This window comes from Nothoprocta perdicaria, unplaced genomic scaffold (genome assembly GCF_003342845.1).
Source record: "Nothoprocta perdicaria isolate Ctin4 unplaced genomic scaffold, notPer1 scaffold_102, whole genome shotgun sequence".
NCBI classification, from domain to species: Eukaryota; Metazoa; Chordata; class Aves; order Tinamiformes; family Tinamidae; genus Nothoprocta; species Nothoprocta perdicaria.
This window is the reverse complement of record NW_020454117.1, coordinates 375,230-401,504: the sequence shown is the minus strand read 5'-3', so window position 1 is coordinate 401,504 and position 26,275 is coordinate 375,230. Positions and strand designations below refer to the sequence as shown.

Sequence of the window (26,275 nt, the reverse complement as noted above, 5' to 3'; positions counted from 1 at the left end):
AGGTGAGGGAACCCGGCCGTTAACGGCCGCGCCGCGCCGCCCCGCCCCCGCCGGCGCCGCAACCAATGAGCGTGCGGCCGCGCCACGCCGGGCCAATAGGCGGCCGGGATGGGGAGGGCGGGCGCCGCGCCGCACCTGTTACATAAGGGAGGCGCCGGCAACGGCCGCGTGCGGCCGTTCTCTGCCCGTTGGGCCGCGGCGCGGCGGGGCGCGTATCGGCCCGCGCTGGCGCAGCTCCGCCTGTGGCCGCGGCCGGGCATGGACTCGCCGGGCGCGGTGCCCGTGGCCAGGGGCCACCGGCGGCGGCGACGGCGGAAAGCTGCCCGGGCCATGGCGGAGAGCAACGCGGACTGGATGGGCTCGCTGCCGGCGGCGCTGCGCTCCTGCCCGCTCTCCAACCTCGCCATCCCAGGTAGGCGCCGCGGGGGGCGGGGAGGTAGGCCGCCTCGCTGCAGGTCGGGAGTCTCTCGTCGTCTCCTCTTGGCTCCCTGAGAGAAACCGGCATTGACAGCAGCTGTATTTCTTCATTTATTTATCTGTTTTCATGGGGTTGTTTCCCCCGCCGGGCGAAGGAGACGGAGTTTATGGAAGGGGGAAGTAAAACAGGCTAAGATCAGCTCCCTAAAACACATAGCAGCGGGCAGTGCGTTCGTGCAGGTGCGTGGSATTTATCACCCTTTCATTCTGCCTGCATACTTCCGTGGTTGGGYTTGCCCCGGTTTCTCTTAAATTGCCTGTTCTGCTGTCTGGCTGTTGTCTTCCGCAAGCAGTGGGATTAAGCACCAGCTGTCTTTGTGGGGAACTTGGAGAGCTTCCTTCTGACAAGATAAAAAGTGACCGCTTAGTCCACTTAATYGGTCACGTGTCAATACCGCTCTGGTTGGTGGCAGTGGTCTCTTGCTCAAAGAGTGATCTGTGTGTGATTTAAATCACTCTATAATCCTTCATCAACATTGGCTTTCTCCTTTAACTTTTCCAGTAGTGATTTTCTAATAAGTGGAATGGTRTGCTACACAGAAACACAGTTTTCTTTGATGCACAGACTAGTGTTGAGGAGATCAGAATCACAGAACCCTGAAGGTTGGAAGGGACCTTTAGAGATCATCTAGCAACACCCCTGCACGCACAGGGAGATGGAGTAGATGAGGGCAAGTAATGGATGTGRCTCACACAATGGTTTAGTAAGTTTGTGCAGACCCTCAGATCATTTTTGTCTTGTTTTATGGTGCTGTCACTGTACCTGCTGAGTGGTCTACTGAGATGTTTGCTTATGGTTGGGGTTCAGAGCTTGCACATTTGTTAACATGGAAAAATCTGTGTTGGGGAGCAAGAACCATTTTTCTCTATAGCACAGTTTTGAAGGAGAACAGGATGGTCTTACTGTGGGGTGGAGGGTAAATGATTTCCCAAAGTTGCCCTTTGTATAGCTAGTCCCTCATTTATGATTATTAGTTTACTAATCAGGAATAGTTTACTGTCTGGGAAGTGTTATGGCAGCTGTTTGTAAATAAGGAGTAATATGAATCCCTCTGTTGCAGGAGATGGGGTGGGGGAAAGACTCAGCCTTTTTTGAAAATGACCATGAAACTCCAATCCTTTCAGCTGGTCCAGTGGAGAAGTGTTTTTACAGAATCACAGAATGTTTAAGGTTGGAAGGGACCTCTAGGGATCATCTAGTSCAACCTCCCTGCTCCAGCAGGGACACCCAGAGCACGGGACACAGGGCGGCATCCAGGCAAGTTTTGAAGACCACCAGAGAGGGAGACTCCACAGCCTCCCTGGGCAGCCTGTGCCAGGGCTCTGTCACCCTCACAGGGAAGAAGTTCCTCCTCACATGGAGATGGAACTGCCTGTGTTGCAGCTTGCACCCATTRCCCCTTGTCCTGTCCTTGGCCACCACTGAGAAGAGCTTGACCCCTTCTTCCCTACATTCTCCCCTCATGAACTTATGCATGTTAATCAGATCCCCTCTCAGCTAAACAGGCCCAACTCAGTCTSTCCTCATACAAGAGGTGTTCCAGTGAGCAGCCACGGCAGTAAACMTGTAAAACATCAAGTGAAGTCTAAGTACTTGACAAATAGAAGTGTGTAGGTATATCTCTTCCAGATGATGTATATTTTGAAGGGAAGTATTATGCTTTATATAAACTGAAGTTTTTACAAGTTCTTTAAGTTCTAGAAGTTGTTGGAGGTTGTCAAGGCTAAAAATGGACAGGGAAAAAGCTRTATGTTTATGCTGAACCTAACCACTAGTGGAAGCAATGATTCAGGCTATATATTTAAAAAGAAAACGTGTTTTATAGCAGAACCTATGTAAGCCTTGGAGATAAAAATAAAAAAATACGGCACAGTTAAGAAATATCCCTAAATATGATGCCAAAGATACAAAATACTKTAACTCTTTATAAAATCTTGCTGCTTTGCCAGCTGTATTTAAAACAATTCATAGCTCCTGCAGAGAGCTTGCAATTTCATCTGACAATATGTCAGAAATAAATGCTGTCATGTTTACTTTGCTTGGATAAATACACTGAGATATGAGGAAGATGAATAACCCTAAAGTTATTTAGAAATAGAGCTGAATTTCAGTCTCTGTAAATGGCAAAAAGAATCTAGAATTGCTTGCAAATAGGCCATCTGTTCTGAAAGTGGATATTTGACTCTGGTCTTTAATGGTATAGATGGGATTTCCTTAATAATGTCTTWAAACCTGTCAAACTTTCAGGTAGATGTTGGTATAGAAGCTGTGCTGAGACGTTTCCCTATAAACAGTGATTTTTCTGCAGTTTTCAAATAGAGGTRAACAAATGGCATTTGAAGCTGCTGTAGTAGGAGCATCCTCAGGTGTTAGAACACACAGTTCTGTGTCTATCAGAATGTCTCATTTTGTTCATTTAAACACCTTTTTTTTAAATTTTCTTTTCTTTCCTCTAAGATGTTAGCAAATGTGAATTCTGTAACCATATTAATTAGAGCAGGGAGAGGATGGAAAGTAAGTGTAGYGTTAACGTAAAATTTAAGTGGACTGTAAACCTTGGATTTTTTTGTAGRAGTTGTTTTTATTTTCTGTTTTCATTTCATTCTGTTTTCATTTTCTGACCAGCAGCAAATCAGCTTTTATGTGCTGTGGCAGAGTAAGGACTATAAAACTTCTGGCTACACAAAGTTGTGCTGGTGACTGTTAAATATGTTATTACAGTTGGTTTAAAATACTGGCATCATGGTAGCAGAGGAGATGAGAAGACTAGTTATTGCTGTTTTGGTAATGCTGCACTGCTTAATAATAAGTGATGATTTCTGAAATCATAGGCAGCATGGATTTGTTTGTAGTTTTTTTTCCATTCATTCCCTTCACATATCTCATTTAATCTGTGAATAGGGCAAGTAGGGAGACAGAAAGGTAGAAGAATGAGTGGGTAGGTAGGTGGGTGAAGTTTCTTACTTTTCAGTAGTGATTCTTTTGCATGAGTGCATTTTTCTGTGTTTTTTTGGCAAAACTATTGTAACGGCCCAAGGGGGCTTTACCATAGGCAGCATCTGAGGCACCTGTTTGGAGACCCTGACTAGTAGTGAAGACTGCTGGTATCCTCCAAAGGGAGGTGAAAGGTGGCTCAAATGAGCAACATTTTGCTCTGTGCAATACGCGTGTGTGTAACGTGTGACCTGTTTTTGTCCATCTTGGAATGCATTCTTCTTCCTTACCACTGCAGAAATGGATTCAACTGGCTGTTGCTGTTTTTTGGTGTCTTTTTTTTTTTTGCTTTCCTCTCCCTTCTTCCCAGAACTTTTGTTCTACAAGTAGGAGGAGAGTTYTGAGACTGGTGAAGTCTCTAGAGGGCTGGAAAGTCTAAAACTTGTTTCAGCTTTTCTTTAAGGTTAGATCTGTAAAATACTGAAACTTTTTCCTTGCACTTCAAGCAAATGCCACATTTGAAAGTAGTCTGCCTATTTAAAAAAAAAAAGTGAGGCAAAATGTTGTCATGGCAAGGGATAAACTAAAATGCAGTAGTTGATACAACTCACAGAAAAGGAAGAACTCAAGTCATAACTTTGTGTATGAAATAAAGAATCTGTATAGAAATCTGCTTTGTCTACTGCAAACAGTTCTGCTTTTGAAGCTGCTTTTTTAAATGAGTTAGTCATCTTGATCTCTRCCGGTCYTTTCTAACCTAAATTCTCCTGTTATTCCATGAGCTATTGAGTGGTTCCTGAAACATGCTCCTGCGTGACAGAAAGTCACTGGTTATTTGTTRAACTAGTTAGTGACAAATGCTGTTTAAGATAAATATTGCACTAAGTAGACCAGTGTGATGTTTATTTGCTAAGTCTGTGCTCAAAACAGAGGCAYTCTTCTGAGATATTACTTGGGGATCTCCTCCAAAGCTTGTTTGTCATCACTTCAAACTTGCCTTCTCTGTTTTTATAGGAAAACCTCTAGGCTAAGTGAGGTTTCTGTGTAATATGATTGGAGAATAAATTTTATTTTACAAAAGTCAGCACATATCAAATAGTTAAAATGTCTTTACTTTGTGTGGACAGTGTACTTAATTTGTTGAAGGAGGTTAATTTTGTTCTTAATCATACTCTAGGCTGATGTAGATTTTTTAGTTTTAAAAAATGAACTCTTGAAAGCATTCCTGGTATGAATGTAATCCTTGACAGAATGTTTTGTGCTATTTGCTTTTGGCACTCATATGAAATAATGTATAATGTGGGATATCCTATGTTGGTATAATGAGCAGTGCTAATAAGAGGTAGGCATGTATGCAATTTTGAATCCAGCTGGATCTCTGGATAAATTCTCTGTTCTGTGAAAGTTTTTGGGGAGGGGGAGATGCTTTTGTTTTTCTCCATGCTGACTTTTTCTCATGTTTTATGAAGGAAATCATGATCCCTTAAGGATTTAAATTGCTATTTTTAATCTGTGGTGCTGCTATTGCTATTAAACTGCTATTTTTGATCTGTTCCCGGTGTTCTGGAAAGGGGTGAACTGAAACTTGGGGGAAGTTTGGAGAAGTAAAATGTGTTACTTCAATATGCTGAAATGCAGTATTRAAAGAGTAGTCACACTAATATTGGGCATAAGTGGTAACATTTGCTTTAATTTTGCAGTATGAATACTTCTGTATTGTATGTAAGATTTGATATACYTGAGGTTATTTGGAAACACTACAAGGTTTCTCTCCCCAACAGTMAGTCATTCCCATGTATTGTCAATGTTACAGGGCTGGATGTAATGCGAGGGAGATGCTCTGTTTGTGTGGAGGGCTTAGGCAGTTTTCCTCTAGGGAAAAGTAGGACAGCTATTTAGTAATTGCTTCTGACAGTGCACCAAGCCTTTTATCATCTCCTAGCAGTCCCAGCTGATGTATTAGCTCTTCCTCTGAATCCACATGATGGACAATCAGTATCTCATTTCTAAGCAATGCGGAGCAATTAGTGTGGTTCAGTTCCTGTTTCTAGCAGACCCAGAAATTTGCCAAGAATTGCCAACAGGTTGCTGGAATAGAGGTAGCTAGAGGTGATGTAAGAAGTGGAGTTCCACTTTTCCAAAAGCTTTTTTCTTAAAAGAAAATAGTATCATCTCACATGACTAAGATTCCCGTAATTTGGGAAGAGTTACAATAGTTGTTAGTGTCTTTAGTTTTTCTGTTTCTCAATGATGTCTGAAGGCAGTAAATGGCAGTCTTCTGCTCCAAACTTCAACACTGTTCAAGCTGCGCATCTTTCCCCACCCCTCAAAAAAAAAAGCATGTCTGCATCTTTTTAAAATATAAATAACTTAATTTCTARGAGGGTCAGTATGACAATCACTGAAACTTCAGATACTACAACAAGCYGTTCTCCCTTGACAAAAAGACTGCCCCAAAAGTCCAAGACTAAATAAGTGGTAGGAGTCTTACAACACATTTAGCTCTGGAGAACCTAGCTGTGTAAATACAACTGGCAAGCAGTCTTGATGATGTGCTGCCTTACCAGCCAAGCCTGTAGTTAAGTCAGAGTGAGTAAGGCAAAGCTGGGGGTGTGTCTAGTGAGGCGCAGCTTCACTAACTTCCTGTGATGATCAACTGCTCTGGGCAGTTGTGGGGAGCAGAAATGGGCCTGCCCAGATGCTGGTCCTGTTGGCATCTCAGRCATGTGAGGAATGTCCAGTACTGTTGCAGTCCTGCATGTCTGCCRAGCATCTCTCCATCTCCAGGCCATTGCTGTTTTCTTGCCAGTTCAGTGATGTCGTATAAGTCCCATGGGCAGCTTGCTTTCTCATCAGCCAGGAGAAATAAAAATGATTCTTCAGAGGAAGAAGCCTTGTCCAGTTTTGAACTGGTCGCTAAGATCTCGGGACATCTGAGTTTTCTCTTTGCCTGACTGGCTCAGAGGGGAGCTGCTGAGTTTGTTCTTGCCACAAGTGTCTTGTGTTTGTTCACTGGGGTGCCCTGTGAAGGTGCTGCTGTGGGGAGAGGTGCTGGTGAGCTTGGGACTGCATCCTCCTTGCAGCAGGGCTCCTGTAGAACCCTAATTAAAGGGATCATTGAATCAGCTAAGCAGGCCATCTGTYCAGTTAAAGCTCACACAGGGAATGTAAGGTCATGTTGTGATTCACCCAGCTTTATTTTCCTTTCCAATTAAGTTGGCATCCATTGAGGTAATAAGCATTAGAAGAAAACTTTAGAAGTATGCTGAAAATTCAGTGTTGGATATGATTTGTAAATGAAAAGTTTTGGGGATGAACCTGTCATGATCTTATACTGTGTCATAGCTAATACCAGTTTATGGTAGCAAAATGCTATTGGGCTGTCTGGGGTGCTTCACTGATGAGAATATACAGCAACAGCGAAATACTTTTTATTGTATAATAGCCCTTTTAACATCCTTATGTTAAGGACTAGAGGGATGGGTAGTGAAATATCTGTAATGAATCTATGTGGAAGTTCCTGCCCCCCCCCAAACCCAAACAAGCTTGGGAATTTAGGATTTTGATTTGAAGCACTGCCAACTTTTGTTTAGCTGGAAAAATTGTTTTTGATGCAATTGAAAAATGTTTTCAAACAGAATTATTTCCATTGACAGAACTTTTTTTCCGCTGTGAAAATCTGTGCCCTAGAGAGTGACTTCACTGCCAGCTGGAGGTGAAGGTTCAACAAGTGCAGAGTCGTGTGCTTGGGGAGGAATAACCCCAGGCACCAGTACAGATCAGGGGYTGACCTGCTTTAGAGCAGCTGCATGGAGAGGGAWCTGGGAGTCCCAGTGGACAACACATTAACCATGAGCCAGCAGTGTGCCCTTGTAGCCCAGAAGGCCAGTGGRATCCTGTCCTGCATCAGGAGTGTTGCCAGCAGGTGGAGGGAGGGGATCYTGCMTTTCTCCTCAGCTTTGGTGAGGCTTGGAGTAGAGAGGGTCCAGTGCAGAGGAGCAAAAATGATTAAGGGACAGAAGCATCTATCATATGAGGAAAGATTATGCAAGTGGGGCGTATTAAGCCAGGAGAAGACTGAGCGCGGATCTTATCAACCTATACAAATACTTGAGGGGCTGGATGTAAAGAGGATGGGGCCAAACTCTTCTTGGTGGTGGCCAGTGACAGGACATTGGGTAATGGGTACAAACTAAAACACAGGCAGTTTCATCTCCATGTGAGGAGGAGCTTCCTTACAGTGAGGGTGACAGAGCCTTGGCACAGGCTACCCAGGGAGGTTGTGGAGTCTCCTTCTCTGGAGGTCTTCCAAAGCTGCCTGGATGCTGCCCTGTGCCCTGGATGTCCCTGCTGGAGCAGGGGGTTGGACTAGATGAGCTCTAGGAGTCCCTTCCAACCTCGAGCATTCTGTGATTTTGTGAAATCTTTACTTCAAATGGAGAAAGCTAATCACAGTGTCAACATAAATGTTTGTTGTCTTTGAGTATTATGTGAAAGTTTCAGGTGGTGTGTGCTTTCTAAAAATGTGCTATAATGAAAATGGGAAAAACTTGGAAGGAACTTTCTCCAGGGCGAATGAGAGCCTTTGAATTGCACTTCTGAGTGGTCACAAAACAAGGAAGACAGGTGTCTTAGTTCTTTGCAATAAGGGAATTTTAATTCCTTGTATTTACTAATCATATGATCCTTTTTTTAAGCCTAGTTTACTAAGAGGATTGTGTGTGGTGGATTGCAAGCAGATTTTGGGGGGAATCTGTTTATTCTGTCATACCCTGTGTTTTTCATTTTGTCTTGAGTGCTTATTGTTGGGAAGTACCTTGCTTGAAATTTTCAACTGAGCATAGGAAAATAGGTATTATGTGATCTYCTGGAGTTATTTATACCAGTCTGGKGATTTCCAGTYAGRATAAAGGATTTGACTTATTTAGGTAATAGAAAAGTCAGGAGTATCCTAGGTGGGCCAGACTTCAATATTGCTCAGTAATTTTAAATCTTGAAGTTTTAGGAGTATTTTTTGGTGAGTGTAGAAGCAGCTTATRCTGTTCTTGGTATTATCTAGCACCAGTGAAAAAAGGACTCGCTTCTTGGTGGAGGTTGGGACCCAGCTTTTGTGATAGTGTAACAGATGTCAGAGTTGTTTRTGAAATGCTCAGATTAAAGAGCTTGAAAATCTGTATTATATGTACAGCTTATTGAAATTTCCTCACCTGGTATTTGTCTTCAGTACCTTTTGCCAGGTAAGTTTTCTTTCCCCTGTTCCAATTAATAGAGCTAACTAAAGAGAAAAGTTTCTTTTCTATCAGATACCTTTGTTCAGGGTCAGGAAATACAGTCATCTGTTGTTTTCCCTATGCAGACAGGTAAAGGTACTGGTGATAAATACATTATTRTTACTAAACTACCACAAACTGAACAGGGAGCAACTGCTGTTGAACAAGCTCATCCTGGCTTGAAAGAAAAGTAAATTAACATACGRGGTTATGTCTGAAGCTGTTTTGAGTAGTCCCTTTCTCTTCTCACCTCTGCCACTTGATTCTTCCTGCCCTATCTTCTACTGTAGGGGAAGTCAGTCTAGTACTCTGATACAGGGAAGATGCTTTCATAAGAGGATTTAGTCTGTGCTAGGCTTTGTCTCTTTAGACTGCATTAAAAATAACTTGGGATTCTTTTAAGAGTCTATTAAAATATAAAAAWATTTGTTTAGATAGTTTCAGATTATTATCAATGAGATGTTTGCTACTCCCTCTTCTCTGCCCTTTGCTGGGCAAGTCAGTGAATCATTAAATTTGCTTTTCATTATTTAAGCATTTTTAAGATGTTAATCTTCTGATAAGAATCTGGGTTATTAATGACCTGAATCCTGAGGACTTTKGGGCTTTGAGAGACACTATCTATGCCAGTTTTCCCTCAATTCTGGCACAGATTAGGCATTTGGTTTTGAATAATGCTTGAGGGGATAACTTTAACTTGATAGCATTTGGTTCCCATGTGCTTTGAACTTGATTAGTTTGTTTCTCTATTTTGACTCTAATGTTTATTCTTCTAAATCTGTTGTGAAGCATGTTGTTTAATGTGAGGAATATCCTTTGTATAGAAGCTTGGTGTCATTCTGGTTAGGGTGATTCTTTGTTCATAAATGATCCTGTAATGCTTTTAATGGTGCAGTATGTTGACCTTGCCGTTTGTAAGTGTTTAACATGACACATGTTTCTCTGTGCCTTTTGTTATTTCATTGATGTAAAGATGAAACCAAATTATTTTGATCTAGTTAAGCTTGCTGAAAGTGCACTCTCCTGTTCTGCTTTCTACAGAAACATGACTAGCCAAGAGTGTGATGAAGGTGTCTTCAGCTGCTTATGACCAGTCTGTGGTGTTGTACCCAGGGCAGCTCATACTGTGAATGTGCTGGTGCCMAAGGACTTTGAGGGCGGGAGAGGAGCTCTTTGTTTTCAAGTAAATGCTAGCGCAGAAGTAGTGCTGGAAGCTCTCTGCATTTTGTGTGCTGTTTAATATTCCTCGGAAGTAAATTTACAAGCCTGTAAAAAGACAGCTAGGTTGATGAGGTGATACTGATTTGTGTCCCTACATTATGACAGTGTACAGAACAAGTAGCGATGCAGAGACGGAGAAGATGGAAAGCAGTGTAGCTAGCAGTTGAAGTCCAAGGCTTAAAAAAAATGTCTTGACTAATGTTACTTGTTTGAGCTACACCATGGGTTAATGTATCCCATCTGACTAGATGGCGTAACAAATGAGACCTACTAGAAAGTTGGAATCTGTTGCAGATGTGATGATAAAAGGCTCTTTTATTAGCAAAGAGATTAGCAAAGACTTCAACAAAAGTCATTTGGAAGACTGGAATACAATATTTAACATATAAATGGGATTTAAAAGCAATCTATTGAATGTACAGTTAATTTGAGAAGCCAATGTAGGGAGGAAAGAGGGTTGAAGATCTGAATAAAATGCTTCCCTTTGCTGGGATAATACGAAGAGGGTTATTTGTTGTTTTAACAAACTGGTGTCTGAAAGATACCTGCTTAGTATCCTTCTGAGCRTATCACAGGTTTGCTTAACACCCCAGTGAAAACTCAGATATAGTTCCTGTTTTCCTGGAAACTTCCAGTCGGAGAGATGAAAGAAATGAAACCAAAGTAGAGCAGCCAGTGCCTTTTATTCAGAGAAGTTAAGAGATCAGACTGATCTGCAACCTGGACTTTTTCCTGGTTAAATCTCATGTACTGAATAACACCAGCTTTGCTTCCTCGAGCCAAGTATCTCTGGCCTGTTGGGGGCGGTTGGCAATCCTTGTTGCCTTGTTTAGCCCTGTGGGTAGCTTGGTATTGGSAAGGTCTGAGCAGCAGAGTGACGTTGTGTCACTGAGGCTGTTGCCTGAGAATTGCGGTGTGCGCGGTAATCCCTTGGCATTATGCAGGGACTCGAGAAGAGTTTCTGGGCAGCATGCTGCAGGTGCAAGAACATGCCCTTGAGGTAACCTAGCGGGGAGCTTTAGCCTCCCCTCGTCTAAAGGACAAGCGTAGGCAAGTTGTTGTGCCTTCCCTCCTTCACTCCCATCTGTAAAATGGAGCTTATAAATACCCAAGTTGGATGTTTTTAATTCACAATCAACAGTATTTAAGGAGTGAGTTTATTAAAACGGTATAGAATTTAATTTAYAATTAAGATATTGACTGTCATCTCAAACGTGACTTGAGTTGCTTCAACTTTCTTGGAGAAAAAAAAGGATCAGCATAATYTGGAGAAATGCACGCAGCTTGTGAGGCAGCAGAAGAGTTATGAAGGATTTATGTACTCAAACTTGGCTGCATATGTGTATATTGCAATTCTTGCGGTGTTTGGCAGCCCCTGACTCTCCTTGCCCATCCTTGCGGTAGTCCCTGGTTGAGGATATGGCCAATGGTGCTGCCCATTGARCTGCTAGCAGAACTGGGCTGCCCTYCTGTTCTCATGTTGGCTCCTGCTTTTGCCTTGGAAAGGGTACAAGCTTGGGTTGGCCTGGATTGCACTCCTTCAAAATGAAATAATGCTGGGTCATCTGGCAGMCTGGCACATGCTGTGGCTGCAGAACAGTGAGGCCTGCCCTGGGATTGGGGAGGGAGGAAGAGAGACAGAAGGAGGGGCAGGGATTATTTTGGCATTGAGCTGAGTGAATTTAGCATGTAGTCTAACATTACAGCTAAGCAAAGTTAACCCCATGGCTGGGTAAGCTTTTCAATTTCCTTTTCCTATGTTCTACTTTATAGCTAGGTATASTTGTTGATCAAATCCTAGATCTCTCTTTAAAGAGAGAGGGCAACCATGAAGGTTTAACTAGAAGGATAGTTCTGTTTCTCAGCTGTGCTGCTAAGAAGCTCAGGTTTTAAAGCATGTATTGAAGTCAGTGTGTGTGCAGCTTGCTCTTTTATTGTTTTCTCCAGCTATTAATAGTCTGCGCTAGTGTAAGCATTGCTAAGAGCAATTTGCTCTCTGGRTCCTTAGGTGTGAGCCTTGTATGTGCAAGTCTGCAATAGGAAGAGGCTTTCATAGCTGTRAAGTATATGATCACTTACCAAGCCAAGCTGCTGCTTCGCTTGGATTTGTTTGGAAAGCTTCCTGAGAGTTGATAGCTATGTGTCTGATGCCAGATAAAATTGTCATTCTGTTCCTTCATAAACCAGGTTTACCAGACAACGATGCTCTCTGAAGGGGGCATAATGATGTTAGTAATAGCACAATCCCAGTTGGAAAATATTTTGTACGGCTTTATCCCAACATAATTCTATAGTGAGTTTTGTAGAAGAAGAAATTAAAATGGGTAGACTTGAAAACATGATTTTTCTTTGCTTAGTTTTTATATTTTTTTCCCTTATTCAACGTGATTTATTAAGAGGGATAAGAAGATTTCCTTGTAGCTGAAGTCCCTTTTCCAAATACTGTYGATGCTTGAAAGACTCATTCAGCAGCAAGGGGAGCTCTTTGTAAAGCCACGCGTTTGCATGAGTTGCAGTATAAGCAGGGCATTGTATGGTTTCTCTTGAAATGTCTTCATCACGTGTTTGATCCCTTGTARTCACTGTGGTTTCTGTTTCTGATGTTTGGAGGAAAAAAAGGTTTCACTCCAAAACTGGCAGCTACTTTTTGGTGTGGTTTACTGTGACAGATAAATAGCTGCTTAAGCTGATACCTTTTAAAGCAGCTTTTTGTTACTTGTCACTCTTTGGTGACTTAATGAAAAGCAATATAAGAGCCATACTTCTCTGAAGTTTGCAAGGATTTAATGAACAGTTGCTTAGTTTTAGTTGTCTTTTGTAAAGGCCAGGCAACTAAATGTTTACAGTTCCCTTTYCCTACTAGTAAGTTGTTAAAAAATCACAGGAAGGAGTGCATTGGAGTCTCTAAAGTGATGTTTGGTTGTACACAGACTGTTCTTCTRTCAAGATTAGAAATTCCTGACAAAATAATCCAGTTGAGATGATAATCTCATTTACGGTTCTGACCTTGCATGGTAGGATAAGCATCAGTCTTCAAGTGAGCACTTGTAYATAGATAAAAGGCTCAGGTAAAAGATGGTATAGCGTCAGCAAGTTTTCCTTTAAAAACTAGAAAACTGCCCTTAGGGGAGTCTCAAACCAAGGTRGAGAGGAGGAGAGTGGGTATAGTCAAAGTAACAGGGAAAAGAATCCTTGAGATAAAAGGAAGATATAGGCACAGGAAGCAGATTATAGCCTCATAGTACCTTAAGGGCAGTTGGGAAGGGAACTGCTCATAGGAGGCAAGGAATGAAGAYCTCTTCCCTGCAGTTAGCAAAATATGCATGCGTTTTTGCTGCTCAGACTTCACAAAGAAGTTGTGCCTGGAGACTGATGTAACTTCTGAGCCAGAATCCTGGTACCAGGCAGGTGGTAAAAATAAAGATGGTTAGAAATCCCAGGCAGACTTCAGTCTGTGGCAGATCAGCTTATACCCACACATTTTTACTTGAAGAGCATGTATGTTTAGAAGCCCTTCAGCTTTCTAAAACTCGGTTGTCTAAAACTAAATTTTTTGTGTGTGTGTTTCTAGGGTCACATGATTCTTTCAGCTACTGGGTTGATGAGAAATCTCCCGTGGGACCAGACCAAGCCACAGCTATCAAACGTTTGGCCAAAATTTCATTGGTTAAAAAGATTATGAAGAAATGGTCGGTGACTCAAAACCTGACTTTTAAAGAGCAATTGGAAGGTGGGATCCGCTACTTTGATCTTCGTGTGTCTTCCAAGCCTGGGGAAATAGGACAGGAGATTTACTTCATACATGGCTTGTTTGGCATCAAAGTATGGGATGGGCTGATGGAGATTAACACTTTCCTTGGACAGCACCCCAAGGAAGTCATCTTCTTGGACTTCAATCACTTCTACGCCATGGATGACAGCCATCACTTCTACTTGATCAACAAGATCCGCTCGGCGTTTGGATCCAAACTGTGTTCCATTGCATGTGTAGAGCATGTGACGTTACAGTACATGTGGGAAAAGAAATACCAGGTGGGGAAAGATTGTGTAGTGTTCTTCAATCCCCAAAGCTTAAGATGTGCGCAGGAGAGCTGGGTCAGTAAGGCCCATGAGCCCGTGAACAAAGTTAACTTCCACATGCCGTAGTTTCAAGCCCACTAGGGAACTGATTTATGTAGTCCACAGGTTTCTTTCCRTGGCTTTGCAACTGAGTTCCTCTTTTACCCATGGTGTGGCTGGATTGTACCTTTTTTCCCAAGCATGTTCCTTAATTTATACTATACTATACCTGGGGCCTGTGCCTCTTACAAGAAGTATTTTCTTCCTGAAAGAGCACATTGTGCTGATTGGTGTTGATGAGAATGTGATAGACTTTTGCCCGTTTGAAGCATATAAGCTGTATTAGGACTAAGAGTAGATAGAAAAAGTCTTTGCTCCTTTGTTGCCATCCGAACCTTACAGGGACAGGATAAAATGCATTTTGTGTCTGTGGTAACTGCTTGCATACACGTACACTAACTCTGAGAACAGTGTCGCAGTGATTTCATATACTTATTAAACCATAAATTGGCTCAGTTTGAGTCCAAGTGCTTTGCCTCAGCAGGAAATGGTTAGTTGCAAACTTGGAGTTTTAGCGTTTACTTCTATATTCCTCTTTATTAAAAGGAACCACGTTACAAAGAGTAGGATTTGACTTCTCACCTAGGGAAGATTTTCTGACAGCAAGGCTGGCTTTGGCACTTCATTCATAATAAGTTGCATAATGGGTTATGCAGAAAATGGCAAGATAGCTCAAATGCTGCCGCTCAAGTGCAAGTAGTTCTGGTCTTGGGCAATGCTTTGAAAAGCTGTTAAGTTGAATACTTTGTGTGATGCCTCAGTGTACTTGTAGCAACTTCATTTTAAACTAAGGCARTTCTAAACTACATCAATTCTGGCCTCATAGCAGACAAATTATTTGCTTCTGTGTGGTAATTGTGCAATAAACTTACTCCTAGTCTATGCTTGGTCCTATGTTAGCTCCAGTGGTAATAAGCAAGTGTAAACTAGTGCAAAATACTGTTTTTAAGAGTACAGCAATAAAGTATTTTCTTATTCATCTCTTTTCCTCTTTCTGCATATTAGGTTCTTACTTTCTACCACTACCCTCTGTACCGGGAATACCCCTTCCTGTGGCCAGGGAATAAAATACCAGCACCGTGGGCCAACACCACCAAYGTGCACAAGCTCTTGCAGTTTCTGGAGACGACTCTTGAGGAGCGAAGTCGCTACGGAACTTTTCATGTTTCCCAGGCCATCCTCACGCCTCGAGTGAAGACGATTGCACGGCACCTAATCCGTGGTCTGAAGAATACCCTTGTGCATAGGTGAGGTATCTCCTCAGCRCTTCCAGTAACGGGGAATGTGTGTACATTCCCTCCCATACTTGTATGAGCAGGGAATGTAYGTACATTCCTTGTACATACAAGTGCATTCCCTGGTACCTGAAGTTGTCAAACTGTGATCTTATGAAATATAGGCTAGTAGGCTAGACCTAGCCTCAAACGAATGATTAGCTTCAAAGTAATGATTATTCTCAAATTGATTTGAGTTTTTTTGGGGTGGTGAGGGGAGCAAAAACAAAACAGATAACAAAAAAATACAACAGAACAAGGCTGCATTTTCTATGAGCTAAGTTCTGCATTTCCTCATGCATATCTGACTTGGCAATGGTAATAACTTGGTGATGACTTGGGTAATGGAGAAATATATGTGACCAGAGGCAGTATTTTCTCATGTTTTGAGTTTGTTTTACCAAAAACAAAAGGAGCAATTTTTTCCTACTGCTGATTGTTGCACAACTTACCCATTAATATCATCAGGAGCTTGATGTGAGTGCAGAATACCAGTCATTAAGGCTGTTAACCAACTAATCATGTCCAAGATATAATCAGACACATGGACCTGATATCTGTGTGTGTCTATATATTGCTCTTTGGTGTGGGGATGATGATACAGCCTTGTTACAGTCCTGTTGGGATCTGTTCTCCTGGCCAGCTATTTCATATTGACTGTTTTGTCAAAATAAGCTGGAAATGACACATTGACACAACTGATTTCAAGTAACACTTGTACAGATACTTGCAGCTACCTTAACTTGCTCTGTCCTGGTCGTCTGAGCACCTGAGAATATTAAACAGCAAGATAAACACATCCTTGCCTTAGCAGCCAGCTCATAGTTCCTACAGAGAATCATTGGTGCCTTCAGTATTAATTGCAGTATTACTGCAGTCAAAGTCAATAGAATGTATTTTCTTAGAACTCCCTTCTGAAAAAGAGCAAATGTTGTGGTTCTACAGCTAGAAAAGTTATTGGTACAAGCGCAGAAACTGTAGGTGATATATAAGCTGTGGAGTTCTTGGGCTCTTTCCTGTTTACAGTAAATCATTCTAGCAAAGGATAATTAAATCCAAATGATATTTCCCCTGCTTTATTCAGATATTGTTTTCTGTTTGCTCGTTGCCCAGACCTGTGCTTGCCATGAAACGCTAGGTGGTGCTCGTGGCTAGCATTTGCTCTTAGTCTATTTTTGGTAGAGATGTTTAACAGCATGCATGGGTTTAAGTAACTTCTGTGTACTTTAAATATAAATTAGAAAGATATACTGATTTAAAAAAACACAGAGCAAGCTAATTTCATAAAATCTGCAGGCACAGATCCAAACTCTTGGCTTGTCTGACATGATATCTTTTTTGTATATTATGGTACTAATATTCATAATTTTAATACATTTAATTTGTCTCTACCTGTGCTGAAATCCCTGGGGTTTGCCTGTTAGAGTGCAGAAGCCTGTACAGGCTGCTGGCTTTCACCCTGTCTAGGAAAGGCCCGAMGCTTTTCCTCACTGCAGTGTCAGAGCAGCTCCCCACCCAGGCCACCTTTCAGCAGCCACAGTAGCATGTGGAGGGCGCTCAGCCCTGGCAGAACTGAGAACCTGAGGGCAGGGTTGATGTCCCTCTTCCCACTGCTCTGGCTGGGTCCAAAAGCTGAAAATCAATGTTTTGTGCAAAGAGGGCACTGCCTTCTTTCTGAAGGGCAAGGCTTCTGCCTGGGTGAGGAATGTTTGGCACCACATCTGGCTTTCCCTTGGGCCRTGCTGGAGTCCTTGTATAAGTCCTGTTGGTGTAGCATTAAGCTTTTCATCAGCATGCATTTGAACAAAAGCAAGCCATGATGCAGTGTTAAATCCCGAAGCACAGTCTGCTTAATGAAAATAGTCTCTGATCTGTGGTGTTTTTTGTATGAATGTTAATTTAGACACTTGAATGTTTCGTTGACAAATAACTAGCATTTAATGGCTATAAACCACATAAAGCACATCAGGCAGGCTGCATCTCATGGGGTCAGCACATGATCACAAATGGGAGATCAATTAGAAACATCATGCGCTATTTAAAATAAGCAGAATATTTAAAGCTGAGGATGTCTCTTAAAATGTATATATTTTTTTCCCTCTTTAGGAACCTTCCCATGATATTGAATTGGGTGAAAGCACAGAAACCGGGCGTTATGGGCGTTAACATAATTACATCAGACTTTGTGGAGCTGGTTGACTTTGCTGCTACAGTTATTGCATTAAATGATCTTCTTTTAGAAGAGGACGAATCTGCATCTATATTGTGATTATTTTGTTCCACTGTATCCTGAGATCTTTAAACTCTTCTAAGCTTATTTTATTAAATGAAACTATTATAACCTGTTTATTGAAAAACAAGTCAAGGAAGTGTGGTTTAAAATCAGACCCGGGAGGGTGTCTTCTCTCACAGATGGGCAGCTCCGAGTGGAACACAGGGCACTGCCTGAGTGCTGCTGCGTGGCTCTCTGTGGCTGCGTGTTGGACTAAGTTGCACACACATCTGCTGCAGTTCTGCCCAGGGTCTGCCTGCCAGCCCAGGGCCGCTCTCAGAGGCCGATGTACCCAGTTACTGCACGGGTCTGCCCACTGACTGGGCTCACCGTGCCCCCCKGTGTGCAGCCTGCTCAACTTCTTGACTCAAGGTTCAAACCCACGATGGCTGCTGSTCCCTCAGCAGCAGTTCTACCAGGCCAACCAAGGCAGTGCTGCTTTTCAGGCCACCTCAGGCATAGCTGGTTTCAGCTGGAAGCTGCTCTTAGCTCACTAAGCTGCTCTGGGCACTACCTCTGATTTACTTGAAGAAACAATGTCGCTGTTGTTCAGAGGAAGCTGCTAATGCTGTGCTGAGGACTCGCACTTGGTTTGGGCCCGAGATGCAAATGCTTGGAATGCTTTGCCTCATTGGGCTCCAAACTAGTTTTCAGCACCTTGTTATTTTACTTTAGTGCACGTACKGCCATCATGTTCAAGAGTGTGTTTCCTCTCTGGAATTAGTTTGGTAATTTGAAGGAAACTTCAGTACTCAAGWAATCAGACTTGCAACTCACAAGTCCATGTCTGTTGTGAGGTGCTCAAGAAACTGCCTAGCAACCTTCCTCTCTTGCTTCTTCACTATTTTTTTCCACATATTGAATTTTCTTTGGAAAACTTCTTGTGCAGTTAACCTCTGTGGAAGGAAGAAGGCTAAGTGGAAGTTTATTCAGGAGAATTGGATGCAAGTAAGGAGTGCTCCCAACCCAAACAGCGAATGGGTTTGCGGTGTGGGGGTGAATTCCAGAGCCTGCCCTGAATGCYGGCGCTTGCTGCCAGAGCCGATCTGCTCAGAACAGCTCCAGTGGAAGCATTTTCTCAGCCTGCAGCTGCTTGTGACTAAGGAATAAGCCCCGCAGAGTTGGAGAGCRGTGCTAATGGTGTAGTCTTACTGCTTTTTGTGTTGATCCACAACAAAATGTTGCCACGTGTTTGTCACATGTTTGTGTGTATCGGTATTTTAACTGGCTAGCTGATAGCAGTCCTTTATGGCCTGATTTATCTTGGGATTTAAACAAGTGTCTGCCTAGCAGATACCTCCCTGCTCAGTTGTCTTTTTAAAGCAACTGTTGGGTGTACTAATCATTCCATGATTACAAATATGTATTAATCTCATTATGATACTTGAGAATGGCTTATCATAGATGTTCTTTAAAAAAGGTGAATCTCTCTCTATCTTCCTCTCTTGGCTCTGCTATTCTAGTGTCTCAATACTGAGAAGTCCAAAAGTGTTTTGCTTGTTTGTTGCAAGCTCTGAACTCAGACAAGATTAGSTAAAGTTTGCAAACCTTCCATGTGAACCTTGGCCGAGTTCTGAGCAGACTCTAATCTGATTTATCTCTTTGCATGTTTTCCATTAGAGTTCTCCTTTCTTTTTTCTTTGAATCTGTTTTCTAAGGGAATGGGAGGGGATTCTGTTTTCTGAGACAGTTTTCTTTAGTGTGTGTTGGGGGGACAGAAATAATGAAAAGTTTAGGGAAACTAAAAATCAACTTCCTGATTTAAAACTTTGTTTTTAAATTACTGTTTGATCTATTACAACCTGTTTGGAACAGCTGTCTCATCTGCAAAACAATTTTAAACATGTAAACTTTGTTTAGCTGAAATGTTGTGTGAACTTCTCATGGCACAAACAGAAACTCTAGTAAAAATATCACTACAGGATATTTTCAGTGTTTTTTAAGTTACAAATAGTCTTAGAGCTCAGAACTCAAAAAAAAAAAAGGAATGCAGGTGAAATGGGAGGTAAATACATTTGTGAAATATCCCCTGGAAGTGGAGGACAAGGCTATAAGGTAAAGTATATTTGCATTTGACTCTTAATATTTTTTGTACTGTATATATCTACCTCAAAAGAGATTTATCAGGCTTAGCCAATATTTATACTGTGTATGCAGAGTAATGACTTAAGTTGTTAGTCCTTCTGCTGTATTTATTTGACTAGAGATGTGATGATTGCAACTCAGGGCTTTGGTTTAGATATATTTAAATACAAACTGGAAAGTTTCTTGAACRTAGGTCACTGCTGTATCTTGAAATAGGACAAAATGCTGTGATTTAAGAATGGCAGTAGAGGAAGGAGAAATTCAGAATAAATTTTTGAATTGATAAAATAGGGAGGGAAAAACAATGCTGCAAGCTTGACTTGTGTGAAGAGACCTACATGTTTCAGAGTGGTGCTTGGTGCTCTGCCTAGGTGTGAGGAACGTGACCTGCCTGGTGGGCCGTGGGCAGATGGGCACAATGCCCTTGTACCAGACTCTTTTCAGAGATTTTTTTTGTCCTAAGCAGCAGATTAGAGCAGGAACCTGGTGTCCCAGTACCCGCGTGGCCTCCAGCTGGGCCCAGGTTGGAACCTCCTGCCTGTCAGACCTTGCAGGTGAGAGATGGGGAAAATCTCCCTATTGGCATTAGGGCAAGGGCAGGTTAGAGGTACTTAATTGTTTCTGTTGTCTGTGCTGTAGGTGTCTATTTGCATTTGTTGGGTACAGTGAGTTTAGTCTTGCTTATGTCTTCCAAAGGAGTAGAATTCATTGAAGGAAAAGAAGAAAAAAAAAAGAGGGGAAAAAGAAAACTGATAACTGTCCCAGAAGAATTGTTTTTAGGATATGACCATTCTTTAGATGTTGGGAGAAGAGAAGGCCATGTATTAATATGTTATATTGCAGAAGAATTTATTTGGATGGTTTGTTGCTACCCATGCAGTTTGCTTGCACATTGTTTTATAACGGTTATCTCTCTCCCTAATGTGCTCACACGGAGCCCATGGCTGCTCTGTTCCCCTGGCAGTGGGCTCAGTGCTCAATGGAAGGGCACATAGGACATAGCCTGTGCATACGTCCCGGCAGGGAAGGAAGATTGGGAAGCATCTACAGATTTTAGTGCTTTAGTGTGTGTTTGTAGGTGAAAGCAAGGGGCATTTATAATGGATTCCTGCTGATACCCTTCCCTCAGCATCTTGCTTGGGCACTGCTGTCTTAATATATTCCACAGCCATAAAGCTGTGAGTTGTGTGTTCATTTTTGAGTAAAAGACGAATTGCTCTTGTCATGCTTGGACAGCAGGAATCTGAAGGGGGACTGAGCTTCGGGGCCTGTGCTCTGGTGAGGAGGATCCTGCTGCTGATGGCCCTGGCAAGGCAGGTGTTGTTTCGTGGGCACTACAGGCAAGGACRACAAACAGATGTGGGAGTGTTTGGAGGAGGAACCAATTGCAAAAAGGAACCCAGTCAGTTCTGGAGGTGCTCCTTGTAGCAGAGTGGGGTACCTGGGGAAGTGGTGTCATTGCTCCTGACGCRTCCTACTCTGCGCTGTGTTGGTACAGTGTTATTAGCTTGGAGTTGAGAAATTGCTTGGTTGGTAAAACTGCAGTATTTTAGAGCAGGGGCTTTAGACCACRTAGAATTGGAGTATCTGCCAAGGTGTTTATCTGCTGTTCTGATCTAGCACAGATTTTAAAAGTGTTTTCTTTGTGTACCTGGCTCGAGTGTCAGAGCTCATTGTTACRGAGTAGACCGATGTTTAGAATTTTTATGGCTAAAGACAGGAGAGAGCCATTTTCATTTGTAACATAATTAACTTTCAAATAAAAGCAAGTTGAAGAGTGAATCAAGATTTGAGTATATGATATTTAATTTAGCATCTATATGCATTTTTAAGAGTCCATCCAGATCRTATTGTTTATTACCTAGTATTACCTAATCAGGTTTATTGTCAGATGATCACTTCCTGGGACAAGAACTTGAGCATTTTTTTTGTGATTGTATGAGCACAGAACCACCAAGCTAATTCAAAACTTCATTCAAAATTCAAGCCAAGTCAAAATGTATTTGTTTGAATAGTGAAAAAGTTCATTTTGTTTCTCTGTTTCTTTAATTCCACTGTCTGGCAGCCAGAGCATGTACTGAAGAAACGCAAACCTGCCTGATGCTGATGCTTGCAGGAGTCCCAGTTCAGTTTGTTGATTCTCAAGTTCATAATATTTGGACAAGCCTCCCTTGACTAATTACTAATACCAGTATTGCTTTCCTCTTAAAAAGAGGGCTGTGGTTAGAATTAGAAAAATGTACTCTTAACATGTTTTGTTAGAGAATGCAAATCTTGTTGAATTGAAATATTTGCAGATTSAAGTGGACTTGGCTTGAGAGAATGTTTTGAGGGAAGAGGAAAAGAAGTTCTATAGTAATGAAATACTTTATTTGATTCGATGACAAAAAGCTTTGTTTCATGTATAAAATAAACATTAAGTTCTATTTCAAAGTAATTCAGAAAGAGTAAAACAGKTTTTTTCTTCAAGATTATGTTGTGCATATCTCTAAGTACATTTTTTTAATGCAAGAAAACTTGCAAATTTTAAAATTCATAGCAGTTCCTTGTGGATTACCTTTTCGAAGTCTGAACTTCTGCGTCTCTGGTAGCAGTGTTGGAACTGGAGACCCGATGTCGTTAGCGGATGTGTAGTGAAGGGAAGGAGTGAATGCAGTTGAAAACACCTGCATATAACCCTGCATATAACCCCCAACCAAGTTCACAGGTAGGTTTTGCCTTCTGACTCTGCAGACAGAGGATGAGCAGATGCTGAAGAGCCAAGTTTGTGCTAGCTTCCAATGAGCCCAATGTACATATAGTGTTATCTCCCTGGTCATACTTTCCAGAGAGAATCCTAGTCTGGTTTAGTTCCATTGAATCAGTCTGTTTTACCCAGGAAATCAGTACGCCAGCCTAACTGAACAAGAGGAGGGCGCGTGTGTAAACATAATTTATTTCTCTAAATCTTTAATTCAGTGAATCAGCTTTAACTTAAAGTATCAGTCAAATAGAAACTGTAGAGACAAAAAGGAATGTAAACATTAGAACAGTTTTGTGAATCTGTTCATTGTGTATATTGTATTTGAGTATTTATGAATTGTCATCGTTTCCTACAGTGTTTCTGTTATACTTTGTCAAAGACCTGTGATAAATTTCTGCTGTACTGTTCAGTATATTGTGTAATAAAATAATGCTGTTGGACTCTTGTTCAATGATAAACATTTTGCAATTGAATATCTATTTTTTCTGTTTATACCTTGGGAGTTGAAGAGGGAGCCAGGTATAAAGGAATTACCTATTCTTGATTTGTTATTTTGTGCAGTTTTTCATCTTTTGGCAAGTTGTGCTTTATCCATCTGTCCAAATCTGTTTTGTGAAAACAGAATGTCTCATTTTAACTGCAAACAAATTTGGGGTTAACATGAGTTTCTTTTTCACCCTTGTATACCTGTATCCTGGGAGGGGGGTTTTAATCCTGAAAATAAATGTACAGCTTGAACTAATCATCTTACTGTGGSTTTTGTGCTGTTCMTTATTTTGATACATGCAGATTACATTGTGAATCAGCTACAACAAGCTCAGTTACTTTTACTGTGTGTAATGCAGAATGGTGTCATTAAGAGCATCTATAAACTTTAGGAGGTGCCATATGTTGCTGTGTTTGTGTTCCCCAGGTCATCCAACCCTGGGCAACGTGCTTATTTACTGTAACGTGCTGGCAACTCTGTGGGAGTAGTTGTGTAGAGTGGCTAGGGAGCTATATATTAACATTTGCATGCATGAGCACTTATATCTGCCTGAGTAGGGTAAAAAGACATGCTAACAGGTGGACCATTTAATGTCTGTTGACCAGATAGCCAGCTGATGCAATGACCTACCTGAAATGCCCTGTTGGAGGGGAGCCTGSCCCTAGCTTATGCAATATTCATATCTGCAGTGTCTGACTAGCTCATGTTGACTATATAAAAATGCCAAATAGGTAAGTAGCTTGTAGCAGCCATATTACTGTGAAGCCTTCCCAAATACAGCCTTTCCCGGGTCAAGGAGCRCATCTTGGAGAGGATTTGGGGTGCCAAGGTGAGTATGATGTCACTGTATTGCTCCTCTGGAAGCTTTGATAGATTTTGGTGTCCCTACTTCAGTTTGCCATTGAGAAATGCTGTGTGTGTGCAAACACACGTGTGCTTCACAAGGCACGTAATGAGCCTCCAAAGTCTTAGGCACATTCTGTGACAAACTTACCCATGGATTTTTAGGCAGTTTTACTTTTGACATGAATCTGTGGTCAGCTGTTTGAACCGAATCATCCCTGAATCTTATGTGGCCTAGTATTTGTCTCTTGGGAGACAGAGCAGCATTTACACGAGGACTCTTAGCTGGGAAGGAGAAACTCTTCCGTGTTGTCAGAAGGGAAGCTGACTTGAAACCTGATGGACCTTGCCAGGTACTCTAATTCCATGAGTAGCTGGAGCCAGAAGGTGAGCAAAACACTTGGCAGCTCTGGAGTTGAGTAATGCTTGTTGGTGTTGACTCTGCTGATCACACGTAGGTGGCAAACCAGACACTTGCATTATACCAAAAAGCCCTTTTCCATTTCCAAATGCACTAACTGGGATAGGTTCTGCAAGATCTCAGGGAAGAGCAAACACAAGAAAAACAAACCAAGTGACTTTGAACTACTGCTGGCTGGTAGGTTCAGCCACAGTTCTCAAGGATCCAGAATTTCATGTTTGTTTCTGTTCTGTGCTTTTGCTAGCAGTGCCACCACCTAAAGTTGAGAGGAAGCAGGATCTGTCTTCTGGGGGAAGCCAACAAAGGGTTAGGGTAAATGACATGTAACTTGTGGTACAGGTAAGCTCTCAAGATAATGGTGCTTCAAATCAACTTTTCAAATCAACTTCAAATCACATTTAGCAATTTGCTTTAAATTAGCAATGTAAAACATKCCTTTTTAGAGTAAGGAATGGTCATCTCTTTTGAATTGCCTTATCTGAAAGGTACTTTGGGGGATGATACAAGATATGCTTGAGATGAAAAAGAATAATAAATGGCTTTTTTTTAATATTTATGGGTCGAAGAGAATTCKGTGTCAGTGAGTACTCCTTTCTTTGGCAGGCAGCACGGTTAACATAGTGGGGCCTTTGTGCTGGCGAACCTGGTGAGCTGCAGCTTTGTGAAGTGAATAGCAGTACCTGAGGCACTAGTGTTTCCAGGTAGCTAGTTGGCTTGTAGTTGCATAAAGCAGAAACTATGATGTAATATCACACACTTGGCACTTATAACTGAGGCAAACACCTTAGCTGCAGGATGAACCTTTGGAAGAGGTTCTGGTAACTCGGGAGATGCCTATGGAGTGARTTTGCCCTCATGCCAGGACTTGCAAGTTTCACTGCAATGGCTTTGAAAGATGCTTACAAAGCACAGATAGTATCTCTTGCTTAGGTTTGAGTGAGTAATTCTTGTATTTGATCAAACTCCAACAAGCTCTGTTGTAGATGTATCTAGTATTTCATCTGTTATCGTGAGGAGGTTTTGAGTACTATTTGTGAAAATGTGCTTTGGGTTGTTCAGCAAAATGGCAGAAAACCAGCAGAGCAACTCCTGTCCCCCTGACCCACTCTGCTTTGAATTGCAAACTGAACTTCAACACTTCAAGTCTTTATAAGGTCAATTCCTCTTGGGTCAATTTTGGGATCCAGAGTATAAAAGAAATGAGAAYTGAGTGTTATTGAGAAAGTGAGAATTGAGTGAAAATGAGAAATGAGCGACATTTTGCTTCATGTTTTTTTTCCTCTTCTAGGTAATGTTTTATAGTTGCCCTTAAGAAGCAGGAAATAAGACTGCTTGGGAGGATGTTGCTGCTTGCATCAAAGTCACCTCACAGACTGGGATAGAGAAAAACATGTTTGAGGATTGTTTAAATGAGGTTTAGATATATTTTAAATATTTTGATACTGATTCCTCTTTTCTTTTTGCTCATTGAAACCTAAAATCACAAGTGGAAGGAAAAATAAAAGGTACCTGCCGTAAGAGACTGGAGCAGTGGGAAGGGAAGGAGGAAGTGAACTCTCAGAYGTGTGTGTGTAGTAGAGATGAGGCTGGAACTTAGCATGGAAAAATAAAAYTGTTTCATGAGAGAGAGAACAAATTATCATGTGAAGTTTGGTCTTTGAATTGCATCCAGTACAAAGTTCATCTGGTAAGTTAAATGTGCAGTTCCACATTTACAAGAGTGCTGCATTTGACTTGATCTTATCCTTTCCTTTTGAAAGGAGACACTGGCAGCAAATAAAATATGTGCTGGGCATTTTTCCAGAGAAAATAACAATCACTAATATTTTGGCCTAAATATTTCAAATGCATTTTCAAATGCCAGATTTTCTTTGTGTGTGTTTTTGCTTTCCTTAGAAGAAAGTTGATTTCAATTTGAAGCACTGGAAATGGCTAAGTCATTCTGTAAGGTAGTGGTTATTGCTGGGCAAAAATGTTTTGGTTTTCCCCCAAACAACCTCCCGTGGCCCCCTAAAGTGTATACCACAAAGATAATCTCCTGGTGTTCTGTGAATTTTGAAAACTGTGTTGCAAGCTAGACTACATGTCTAAGGATGAGGGACACAAGATGTCTCACCATGTTGCCTGC

General features: G+C 41.7%; 1 protein-coding gene across 1 annotated transcript; it reads left to right on the top strand.

Moving 5' to 3' along the window:
- Nucleotides 1-303: 303 nt before the first annotated feature.
- Nucleotides 304-22,886, top strand: PLCXD2 (phosphatidylinositol specific phospholipase C X domain containing 2). The gene is made up of 4 exons (XM_026041841.1): nt 304-412; nt 13,475-13,935; nt 15,028-15,269; nt 17,403-22,886. Exons 1-4 carry the CDS (start codon nt 331-333, stop codon nt 17,563-17,565), a joined length of 948 nt encoding a protein of 315 aa, XP_025897626.1. The 5' UTR covers nt 304-330; the 3' UTR covers nt 17,566-22,886.
- Nucleotides 22,887-26,275: the final 3,389 nt, after the last annotated feature.